General features: G+C 33.8%; 1 protein-coding gene across 1 annotated transcript; it reads right to left on the bottom strand.

Annotated features, from left to right (window-relative positions):
• Nucleotides 1–1,351: 1,351 nt before the first annotated feature.
• Nucleotides 1,352–4,368, bottom strand: LOC132904299 (uncharacterized). The gene is made up of 2 exons (XM_060954229.1): nt 2,068–4,368; nt 1,352–1,970 (listed from the first exon to the last, which is right to left on the bottom strand). The coding sequence occupies exons 1-2, from the start codon at nt 3,104–3,106 to the stop codon at nt 1,576–1,578; spliced, it is 1,434 nt and encodes a 477-aa protein (XP_060810212.1). The 5' UTR covers nt 3,107–4,368; the 3' UTR covers nt 1,352–1,575.
• Nucleotides 4,369–13,113: the final 8,745 nt, after the last annotated feature.

The following is a 13,113-nucleotide window of genomic DNA, read 5'->3' as shown; positions in this document are numbered from 1 at the left end:
AAATTATCGATGTTAATAAAACATCTAGAAAAAAAATATTTTGTAAGCCTAGGCAATCAGAACTCTTCTGTTTTACATAGAACAGAAATATACCTAAACACAAACATCAAAACCTAGACCAGAACTCTTACAATACTATCTGCATATCAAGGGTGAACATCAATACTTTGATGAATTTATCGATGTTATTAAAACATCTAGAAAAAAAATATGTAAGTCTAGGCAATCAGAACTCTTCTGTTTTCCATAGAACAGGTATATACCTATACACAAACATCAAAATTTAGACCAGAACTCTAACAATACTATCAGCATATCAAGGCTGAACACCAACACTTTGATGAAATTATCGATGTTAATTCAACATCTAGAAAAAAAATATTTTGTAAGTCTAGGTAATCAGAACTCTTCTGTTTTACCTAAAACATCAACAGATTTATACAAAAACAGCAAAATCTGATCCAGAACTCTCATAATACTATCAGCATATCAAGGGTGAACATCAATACTTTGATGAAATTATCGATGTTATTAAAACATCTAGAAAAAAAGTATTTTCTAAGTCTAGGCAATCAGTACTCTTCTGTTTTACATAGAACAGGTATATATCTATACAAAAACATTAAAATCTAGACCAGCACTCTAACAATGCTATCAGCATATCAAGGGTGAACATCAATACTTTGATGAAATTATCGATGTTATTAAAACATCTAGAAAAAAAAAATGTAAGTCTAGGCTATCAGAACTCTTCTGTTTTACATAGAACAAGTATATACCTATACAAAAACATTAAAATCTAGACCAGCAGTCTAACAATGCTATCAGCATATCAAGGGTGAACATCAATACTTTGATGAAATTATCGATGTTATTAAAACATCTAGAAAAAAAATACTTTGTAAGTCTAGGCAATCAGAACTCTTCTGTTTTACAAATAACAGGTATATACTTATACAAAAACATCAAAATCTAGACCAGAACTCTTATAATACTATCAGCATATCAAGGGTGAACATCCATACTTTGATGAAATTATCGATGTTATTGAAACATCTAGAAAAAAATACTTTGTAAGGGTAACCTATCACAAACTAGATTTGTTTTTCTTCGATTTTTATTTGTTCGAAAACGGTACAACGAAGTTTTAAATGCCAAATGGGTTCTTTACCATATTTTCTGTTTATATAAATCCAATAAATATATTTTTCGTCTTCAAAAAAAAACTATCTACCGAAAATCAAAGTATGTAATTTTTATTTGAAAATTTATTTGGTAACAAGAATTTTATTTTCTAGAAGTATTAATGATAGAAATAACTTCTTCCAAATTATTATTCACACAGATTTTCAATAACTTCTATTTTATTAACAGTAATTTCGTACATGCAGGATTAATATATTATAATAAATGACACTTATTTAAGTAACAATAATATAAGTAACAATAACTTTATTTTCTAGAAGTGTTAACAATAGAGGTAACTTCTTCTAAATTATTATTTATACAGATTTTAAATAACTTCAATTTAATTAACAGTAATTGTGTAAATGCAGAATTAATATATAACAATATTCAAATTATTTTTGAAATTTCTTTCAAGTATTTTATTTCATTAAGATTTTCTTTAATTTCTATTATTTTTTTCAATTTTTCATCTTTAATGATATACTTTCTTCTTTTTTTTTCAGGCGGTGATCCGCATAACATCTTTTCTATCTCTGATTCCTTTATTATTGTCTCTTTTATAAGTTCTTTTATAAGGTGATAAAATCCGGGAGATTTTTTATCTATTATTTGGTTAATGTGATGATGCCAAGCTTCCGCTGAATTTTGAGTTCGTGGCAATTTTAATGTATTTATCAACTCGCAGCTCCAAAATTCCGGAATATATCTTGCGGGGGCACTGCAAGTGCCACTAACATAATTTTCTTCAAACCAATGGGCTAAAGAAATAATATCATCGTCGTCTGAAAAAAAAAAACAATAGTAAAAATTAAAACTTGCCATGTTATATGTATAGCAAAGTATAAAAATGAGACGTAAAAAATGTAGTTATATATTTACCTTTATAACTGACGAGTAATTTATTAAAATATATAGGAATCTCGTTCGGAGGCAAAAAACTCAGTGCCAAAAGACATTTTACATCTGTTTTAAACTTTATATCACTTGCATATCTTTGTGTTAAACCCCTTTGTTGAACTTGCCGATATAATATTTGCCCGAGATGAAAGTGGCAGCCATGTAGTATCACATTCTCAAAATTAGATTTTAAACTTTGGATTGCCGCCTTTTCGAAGTCCAAAATACATATTTTTGGATGAAATTCTAAATCATTTTCCACTCCGTATTCTTGTAATAATTCAAATATCATGTCGTATGTTTTCTTATCTTTGTTTGTGCATAAACAATACAGTAAAGGGAACGTTTTTGTTTTATTTCCTGTTACTGATAAATTACCATGTATGGTGTATAATTGTTGAAATATGTGTGGCACAATCTTAAATGTACCATCAAGGACCCAAAAATCTGCTTGTTGCAATAATTGCATCATGTTTTTCGTTGACAGTAACAAAATTCGCTTATTATTATTGTAAATCCGATCTTTGATGACAAAACATTGACCATTTATTTGCATTTCACTTTCATCTATTTCAAATAAAATATCAGTGGGCTCTTTCTTTTTTGGGACCTTTGATCTAGCTCTATACATCACCTGCTTAAGAGCTGATTGACTAGGTAAATGATCTAGAAATTCTGGAGTGCAATCACTTTGATTATTTTGCAAAATTTGGCATACCTTTAATCCGGTTCTTGCATCCTCTTTCAATTTTTGCCTAAAATCCGAGATTTCTTTATCAAGTGGATTTGGCTCATGATTGTGCTTATTACTGCATTTTAAAACATTATGTATCATATCATTTGCACTATTTACTTCTGTAACTAATGTTGCACAACATTTATAAATGTAGTGTTTTCGTGAATCACAGCACCAGTAAAATTTAGTATTGTTCACTTTGTTTTTATAATAACTGAATCCTTCATAATGTAATTTTAATCCACCTCTATTGGATTTATACACTTTTGCTAAATTATCAGACATTTTAATAATAATGATAAACAACAATATGTGTATGAGATGTTTAGACAGACAATGATGTTTATTATCTAACTACCGTAAAAATAATTAATAATATTAATTTTACAGCAACACAACAAAAAATGTTTTTGCTCCATTTATTTTACCAGGCTAAATGTTTTACTTTAGAAGATTAACACTATGTATTTAAACATTACGTTTTTGGATTACTCTATATCACATTTGAATCTTGTGACAGAGCGCTATAGGTAGGTTTAGGTTGCGGCGGGGTGGCCCTTGGGCCTTGGGGGTAACCTATCACAAACTAGATTTGATTTTCAATAACTTCTATTTTATTAGGACCCTAAAGGCCGAAGTAAAGTGAACCTGTAGAGTTATAAAAATAATAAGTGTTAGCGAAAAACAGCGCCGTAATTTTTTGAATGATTCATTAAATATAATATAAATATATATGTCACAGTCAAAACTCTTAACCAGTCAAAAGTACTATTGACTAGCACTTAACCAGTCAAAAGTACTATTGACTAGCAAAATCAGTTAAAAGTACTTTTGACCGTTGCTGCATGAAGCAGGTACGCGCTCTTACTAACAAATAAGTAGTCGTATTCTTTTCGGACATTGTTCTCAGACGCGACATGCATGTGATAGGTTCGAAGGGTGATCGCGAGCGCAGCGAGCGATCACCCTTCGAGTGTTAGGTATTTTTTTTGTAAACCACCCAAAAAGCTTTTTTGTTGCTAGTCAAAAGTACTTTTGACTGGTTAAGAGTTTTGACTGCAACATATACATGGATAAATCACACAGATTGAGCCAAACCCAAAGTAAGTTCAAAACTTGTGTTATGGGATACTAACTCAACGATACTATATTTTATAACAAATACTTAAATAAATAAACACCCAAGACCCGGATCAATCAGAAAAAGTTCATTTACACACAAATAGAACATAACTACAAAGTATATACTCTGTATATATAAACATTTTGGATTTCAAAATTATGATTGAACTTATTTGGTATTTGTCATGTTGTATTTTAATAATAGCGAAAATAATTTTTAGTTTAAATAATTATTTTCTTTATGAAACGTACAGAAATAGTATCATCGGTTTAACGTTAGGTTGCAATGCAAAGCATATACATTTCAAAAATATAACCACCGAAAATCGGAATTTCAACCAGATGGAATAAGATATTTCGGTCAAATGAAAATATTGAAAATAAAAAAAATTACGAAACGTTTTTGGTATTTTCAAATTCGTAACTAAAGAATTCTAGTTTGTGATAGGTAACCCTTTGTAAGTCTAGGTAATCAGAACTCTTCTGTTTTACCTAGAAGATCAATAGATTTATACAAAAACAGCAAAATCTGATCCAGAACTCTCATAATACTATCAGCATATCAGGGGTGAACACCAATACTTTGATGACATTATCGATGTGATTAAAACATCTAGAAAAACAATATTATGTAAGTCTAGGCAATCAGAACTCTTCTGTTTTAGAAAGAACAGGTATATACCTATACAAAAACATCAAAACCTGGACCAGAACTTTTATTATACAATTAGCATATCAAGGGTGAATATCCATACTTTAATGAAATTATCGATGTTAATTAAACATCTGGAAAAAAAATATTTTGTAAGTCTAGGTAATCAGAACTCTTCTGTTTTACATAGAACAGGTATATACCTATACAAAAACATTAAAATTTAGACCAAAACTTTAACAATACTATCAGCATATCAAGGGTGAACATCAATACTTTGATGAAATTATCGATGTTATTAAAACATCTAGAAAAAAAATATTCTGCAAGCATAGGCAATCAGAACTCTTCTGTTTTACATAGAACAAAAATATACCTAAACACAAACATCAAAACCTAGACCATAACTATTACAATACTATCAGCATATCAAGGGTGAACACCAATACTTTGATGACATTATCGATGTGATTAAAACATCTAGAAAAAAAATATTATGTAAGTCTAGGTAATCAGAACTCTTCTGTTTTACCTATAAATCAACAGATCTATACAAAAACAGCAAAATCTGATCCAGAACTCTCATAATACTATCAGCATATCAAGGGTGAACATCCATACTTTGATGAAATTATCGATGTTATTAAAACATCTAGAAAAAAAAATACTTTGTAAGTCTAGGTAATCAGAACTCTTCTGTTTTACCTAAAACATTAACAGATCTATACAAAAACAGCAAAATTTGATCCAGAACTCTCATAATACTATCAGCATATCAAGGGTGAACATCAATACTTTGATGAAATTATCGATGTTAATAAAACATCTAGAAAAAAAGTATTCTGTAAGCATAGGCAATCAGAACTCTTCTGTTTTAGAAAGAACAGGTATATACCTATACAAAAACATCAAAACCTAGACCAGAACTCTTATAATACTATCAGCATATCAAGGGTGAACATCCATACTTTAATGAAATTATCGATGTTAATTAAACATCTGGAAAAAAAATATTTTGTAAGTCTAGGTAATCAGAACTCTTCTGTTTTACCTAGAAGATCAACAGATTTATACAAAAACAGCAAAATCTGATCCAGAACTCTCATAATACTATCAGCATATCAGGGGTGAACACCAATACTTTGATGACATTATCGATGTGATTAAAACATCTAGAAAAAAAATATTATGTAAGTCTAGGCAATCAGAGCTCTTCTGTTTTACATAGAACAAAAATATACCTAAACACAAATGTCAAAATCTAGACCAGAACTGTAACAATACTATCAGCATATCAAGGCTGAACACCAACACTTTTATGAAATTATTGATGTGATTACACTGTATTTATTATTTAGTCCTATATCATCTGAATAATCTAGCTTAATGTTGCCTTTGTATTTTCAAGTCTTTTGGGACTGTCTGCCCCGTAAAGTGTCAAACGTGTTATTAGTATATTCACAAAAGTTATTGTTAGAATCAATATAAGAATAACCCAACTTACTTAATTCAACTTCTCCCACATCTCACGATAGATGGCGCTGACCCATATTAAAACTCGCTATGGTTACGTTTTAAAAAATAGATAAAGGTCGATTGTGATTGCTGCCGATTTATTCCGGATTCCGGCCGATCGCGCTGCTGAGCAAGTTCTCGCAGCTCTTCGAGCGCCTGTTCCTCCGGCGACTGCTCCCATTCGTCGAGCCACGTCCGGAACAATTCGGGTTTCGGCCCGACCACTCAACGACGCTCCAGGTCGCAAGACTTCTCCACAGGATGTCCGAAAGCCATAATAAAAAGGAATGCGTGGCTGCCGTGTTCCTTGATATGGAAATGGCCTTCGACAGGGTATGGCACGAGGGGCTGCTGTACAAGCTGTCGGAGGCCCAAGTGCCCCCAAGATTGGTCAGGGTCTTGGCCTCCTTCCTCACTGATCGCCGAGTCCACGTCGCAGTGGAAGACGCCGTCTCCTCCGTGCGCCCTGTGCGCGCCGGAGTCCCGCAAGGAAGCTGTCTGTCCCCGGCCTGCTACGCCGCGTTCACCGACGACATCCCTGCCGTCGGCCAGGTGGAGCTAGCGCTGTACGCTGACGATGCGGCGTACTACGCGTCGTCTATCCGCCCGCTGTACGCCGCCAAGAGGCTGCAGCCCACACTCGAGGCTCTGCCGGGCTGGCTCTCCAAATGGAGGCTCTCGGTGAACGTCGGCAAGACACAAGCTATCATGACGGGGACAAGACCCCACCCGCCTCCACTGCGACTGCTCGGCGAATCGGTGCCGTGGCGGCCACATGTCAAATATCTGGGAGTTACCATAGATCGGCGTCTCACGTTCAAGAAGCACGTGGGAGACGTCGTCGCGAAGACCAAGGCAGCCAGGGGGAAGCTCTACGCAGTCCTCTCCTCCAGCCTCCCCCTGAGGACGAAGCTCGGGATCTACCGAACATATGTCAGATCCCGCCTCACGTATGCGGCCCCGGCGTGGTACGCCTACTGCTCTGAGACCAACAGAAGAAGACTCAGAGCCCAGGAGAACCTCAGTCTCAGAGCAGTCGTCGGAGCCCCGCGCTACGTGAGGAACTCGACAATCCTCAGGGACTTGAAGTGGGAGGGCCTAGACGACTTTGTGGCCAGGCTGGCCACGAAGATGTTTGAGAGGGCGGACGCATCATCGCACGCCCACCTGCGCGGCATCGCGCCGCTCCATGCCCGCCCTCCGGACCGTCGCGTGAAGCCCTCACCTCGCTGCCTTGCGGCAGACGTCGTCGCTCAGTGACGACGCCGCCGCCGATGGGAACTCCCAGAAGATAGAAGAAGATGACCCAGGCCGCCACGGCCGCCCCATTGACCTGCCTACAGCCGTAGGCAGCGATGAAACCAGTGAAGAGGGTAAAAAGACCCTGACCACTCGCTCCAACTCCTGCACAAGGAGTTTGGGAAGACCCCTCGTCGTCGCCGATTTATTCTATAATAATTACTGTTACCTATCTGCTTGTAGACTATTAATTGATGTGAAGATCTTACTTGTTTTGTTTGTTTAAATTTGTATGTTCTTAATAGATTTTTCATATATTTAATGTAGTTTTCTCTTATTTTTCTTACGCGTTTTCTTTGTTTGTTGTTCTTTACCCCGTTTTCTGTACCTAGTCGAACTTTTGCGTGTAAAAGCTTTTCTTACCTTTGTTTGACATATGTCTTAAAAGGTCGTATACTTACATCTTTAAGTGATTATTTTTCAATATTATAATTATTGTGAAGTTTATAATACTTAAGGTTCTTATTTTGTTATTCACTTCTTTGACTTTTGTTCCAATTCTGTATTTTTCATTTTTGTTTTGTGTTATAATCTCTTATCAAAGATTACCTTAGTTGTGTTTCAAACTTTTTTGGACCTTCTGTACTTGAAGCTTGCTTAAGTTAAAATTACCTATATAGTAAGTCTAAGTTTTATTTTAAAAAATTACGTTAAGATTCTTTGTTTTATGTTCTTTGTTTGTGTTACTATTTATAATTAATTTGATTGTGTTGTTAAGTTTTATAGTTATTGTCAATTTTGCAGTATTTTTCACTATTGTTTTGTGTTTCAATCTCTTATCAGAGACTACCCTTAGTTTGTTTTTGTTTCTTCCTTTCTTAAAGCTTACTTAAGTTAATATTATTTAGTAAGTCTGAGTATTATTTTACCAAATCACGTTCTGTTGTTTTATGTTCTTTGATTGTGTTGTTAAGTTTTATAGTTCTTGTTAATTTTGCTGACTTTTCCACGTTTTTTTTTCTTGTGGTTTAATTAAGACATTTTTGCTTAGTTTTGTTTTAAATTTTGTACTGTGTTGTCTTAATTAGTTGTTTTTTTTTTCATATTAATTTTCCAAGCCGTAAGTTGAAAACGTTATTTTTAACACGGCGCAAATATATTACTGTTCTTCAATCGTTATAAACAAAATATTGTCTATTGTTAATTTTTTTTATCTAATCATGTATGACAAAAATATTTTACGACTTATCCTAACGGATACGGATTATCGTACTATTAATGATGATGGTTATACTCTTCTACCTTCAGATAAAGTGTATCTAAATATTTCACAACTAATGGCTAATAAGGGGTCACAGATAACACCTAAACATATTTATACAATTATAAATAATAATCGCGCTGGATTTAGGGATCTGATTTTGGAGACTTTCCAAATTAAAAAGCCAGAATTAAGTTATTCTGAGGAAGAACACAGTTACGGTTTTGAAAATGTAACTGAAAATACTAAACTGGCCTCTGTTAAATTGAAAATAGTTATATCTCAAGATAAATGGCGAAGTATCGAACCAAAAGAAAAATTATACGGTCAGCGCTTATACTGGAATTTACAAGAAGGATGGTCAGATTTTGTGGCGGAAGCTTTGTGGTTGCAACATCACCTAGACTGTGTTTTTGTTTTTAAAAATAATACAGTTTTAATTAGTTGTAATGCAAAATTCTTCTTAAAATTCCATGGATTTTGCCGAGAATGCAAAGGAAAAATACAAGGCATACTTCTACAATACCCACCGAAAGGTGTCGATGTAATTATGGAGTGTTCTATAGAAGGAATGGATTCCAGTTTCCATTCTGGCAACAAAAGAAGGCAATTAAGTGGAAGTCGGCGCCGCGAGGTAACTGATTTGTTAATAGAAAGTGGTAAAGATGCAATTTCATGGCGACGTATGGAGGCTGGCCGTATTAAAAAAATTGGTGACAAAAATCCCCCTATATTGCCTTCAACACAGGTCATTAGAAAAGCAAAAGAGCAAAGGCTTTTGAACAAATATGGATTAGAATTTTCCAACCCCGTTTTGAATTTGCTGAAAAGTGCTGAATATGGTAAGTTAGTAGGCTGTATAAAATCAATTAGCATTTTCAAATTTAATTGCATTTATTGGAGGCCAGAACAGCTGCAAATATATATAGCCCGTGTCAGAAAAGATCCAAATGCAATATTAGCCATAGATGCAACCGGTGGTATCGCAAAATATGATAAATCACACCAGTCTCATATTTTTCTTTATCAATGCGTTCTTGTTAAAAGTGAAGGTAGTATGCCTACTTTTCAAATGGTATCAACTGATCAAAGATCAATAATTGTGTCCTATTTTTTGAGCCAAATACTTGCTGCAAACGCTCCTATACCACCCATTGTGCTGACAGATTTCGGTTGGTCAATATTGATTGCAGTAGGTCAATTATTTGGTCAATGTGCTGATTTTAAAGAGTATTTACAAAAATGCTAAGACAGTCTTCAGAATATACCGACACGACTTCCATCAACATTTATGCGTTTAGATGTTTGCCATTTGATCGCCATGGTAACACGTTGGCCCAGTATGAAAGGAAAGAGCAAATTTTTGGTAAGAAGATTTTTTAAAAGGTGCATAGGCAAAGCCCATAAAATCTCTAGTTTAAATGATTTGTCACATTTTTAGAGTCAGTGTTTGTCGTCGCCTTAAGTAAATCTACCGGACTAGGATTAAATGGAAAGCCACTACCATCATCCGAAAGATTGAATTACTTAAATGATACAATTAAAGGAGTTGACTTGAATAGCGATAGTGATGACGAGGACTTTTGCAACGAAGAAGACCTTTGCGTTGAATTAAATGAAGAGGCAAACCATTTGACCGCTGAAGGGTGGAAATTATGAAGTGAAAAAATATATAAATCCGCTCTTACGATAGCTGATGACTCTGCAAATGGCGACACTATTAACGCTTGTTATGATATTGATTTTGCCAATCGATTAAAGAAATATCTACTGCCATATGTGCCTCTGTGGACAGCTATAATGGTACCCGTTTTTCGTAGAGGACGACTAACCGCAACCTCCGCTGCAGTAGAAGCCGAATTTTCCGACTTAAAAAGACGTGACTTTAGAGGTGAAATACCTATGCGCGTGGACAGATTCATAATCCAACATTTAGAAAAAATCGATAATAAACTAAAGGAACGATGTAAAGATTCTGATTTAATAATCAATGATGTCAATGAAAAAAACACGAATTCGAATGATATTCATTCGAATTTAACGTCTTTTGATGATGATGATAATGATTGGAATGAAGAAGAAGAATGGGGAGGTAAACAAAAAAAACATAAAACCTAAAATCGAGAGATGTGAAAATTCCGGTGTAATGAATAATCAAATTAAAGAAAATATCAATAATTTGGATTTAACGTCGTTTGATAATGATGATAATGATTGGAATGTAAAAGAAGAATGGGGAGGCAAAGAAAAAAACATAAAGCACAAAGTTGAAGACTCAAAATCCAGCATAAAATCAAAAAAAAGGCGTGTCAAACAAACCTGTCTTAGTGACTGTCCTGAATGGAACTTTATTAAAAACATAAAAAATTACAGCGTCCCTATTCTTTTGAATGGCAATATCTCAGGTTCAATTCGCCTGAATGGTAAAATTTTTAATGTAAATTCAACCTGTGCATTTGATGCAATATTTCAATCTGTACTAAATGGCAGCAAGTGACACTTACGCCAGTAAAGTTAAACAGACATATAGTCAAATCATAAAACTGGCAAACAAAGTATTTGAAGAAAAAATAAAAATAAAAACACATTATGTTCAACGAGCCGAAATATTGCTTAATATACCAATTTTCCAAGAATCTGTAATAGCATTCAAAAAAGGCATTCAAAGGCTGGATTATGATAGCAATGCTGCTCATTTAGCTCAATATTTATTTGAAAAAGAGCCATCAATAATATTAAGCATTACTTGTGAATGTGGCAACAAAAACGAAAAAACTAATATTCTTGTAAGCATTGATATTGATGTTCTGATTCAAAATGGTCTTCAACATCTCCAGCAGAGCATTGATAAGTGTTTAGACTTGCAAAGACATTGCTATAAATGTAAGAGAATTACAAACTGTGATTACATCTACGGGTCGCATATTTTAATTGACACTAGTATTATAAATGACGATTCTTATCAAATTAATAGAACAAAAAAAATATGGAAATTGCAGGATTTTCAAAATATAATAACTTTGTCAAATAAAACTTATATTATCACTGCGATCGTCGATTATAGCATTGACAAACATCATTACGTTGCTTATGGACGCATTTGCGAAACTTGGTATAAATATGATGGATTATCAAAAAAACGGCAATCAGTTAATAGTAAAACTGTCATAATGCCCCATTTATTGTTGTATATACTAGCAAATTAAAATTTTCAGTATAGGTTTAAAGATATTTTATTTGACTCACAAAGAATTAAATTCACTTACAATGAGCCTTAATCTAATACAAAATAATAGTTAACAAGTAACGCGTTCAAGCAGTGTTAAATTTTTTAATAAACACAGTTGTCACAACACTTATTTTAAGCTTGTTCGTAGACATGTTTTTTTAATCTTTCTGTGAACAAAGTCAAAGATTTGCATTCTTTCAGTTCATTTGGCAGTCTGTTGTACATTTGCGCCCCTTCATACAATATGTTTCTCTTGCCGTAGTTGGTTCGGGGTGTGATTAGTTTTATTTTATTAGTATTTCTTAAATGGTGCTTATATGTTCGTTTACTGAAAGTTATTTGAGAGTGGATGTTTCCGTTTAGAATTTTTTCGACGAGAATGCACATTTTATATGTATAAAGTTGTTATAGGTTAAAAATGTTAGTTTTCTATACTAATATTATAAAGCTGAAGAGTTTGTTTTGTTTGTTTGTTTGTTTGTTTGTTTAAACGCGCTAATCTCAGAAACTACTGAACCGATTTGAATAATTCTTTCACTGTTAGATAGTCTGTTTGTCGAGGAAGGCTATAGGCTACATTTTATCCCGGATTTCCTACGGGAAATGTCAACAATGCAGGTGAAAGTTGAATGAGTCGGCCATCTGCGAGCTTTCCACGCGAACGCTGCGCAAACCAACAAATATATAGTAAAACAATGTACTAAAGATGTGAAGTACTCATTTTTTGCCACAAAAAAGTCCGCGAGAGCATATATCTATCTCTTAAGGTTTACTTACAATAACCACTTTTATGTTCATTTTTTAAGATTATTTTTTCATTATAAACATAAGTTATTTTGAAACCAATTTTCTTTAATTCAGTATTAATCCTTATCTAAATAAATATGTTTATTACTTTCGGCTGTTCATGTAGACTAAAATTGCTATTTACAGTATATAAATCAGACGAATAGGCTTTGAGATATAGTCGTTATAAGGTGACCGCCTGACCGAGTCGCATAACAATTAGCAGCTATAATTGATAAAGCCGAGGAGGGTGTTTGCAAAAATAAATATGATGCCCAAAATTACTATTCCACGCGGACGAAGTCGCGGGCACAGCTAGTTTTATATCTGTCCTTTGTTCTGGTTAAGTAATGAAAATTAAAGAGTATTTTTACTACTCTGTCAAGAAAGTAGCAGGAAAAGATCAATAATACACAAACTGTTTGTTATTCATCCAAATTTATTTTATCACCTTCAAAATATGCTCCTTTAGAAACGATACACTTACG

Source organism: Amyelois transitella, chromosome W (genome assembly GCF_032362555.1).
Source record: "Amyelois transitella isolate CPQ chromosome W, ilAmyTran1.1, whole genome shotgun sequence".
Classification (NCBI taxonomy): domain Eukaryota; kingdom Metazoa; phylum Arthropoda; class Insecta; order Lepidoptera; family Pyralidae; genus Amyelois; species Amyelois transitella.
This window is presented reverse-complemented; position numbering and strand designations above follow the sequence as displayed.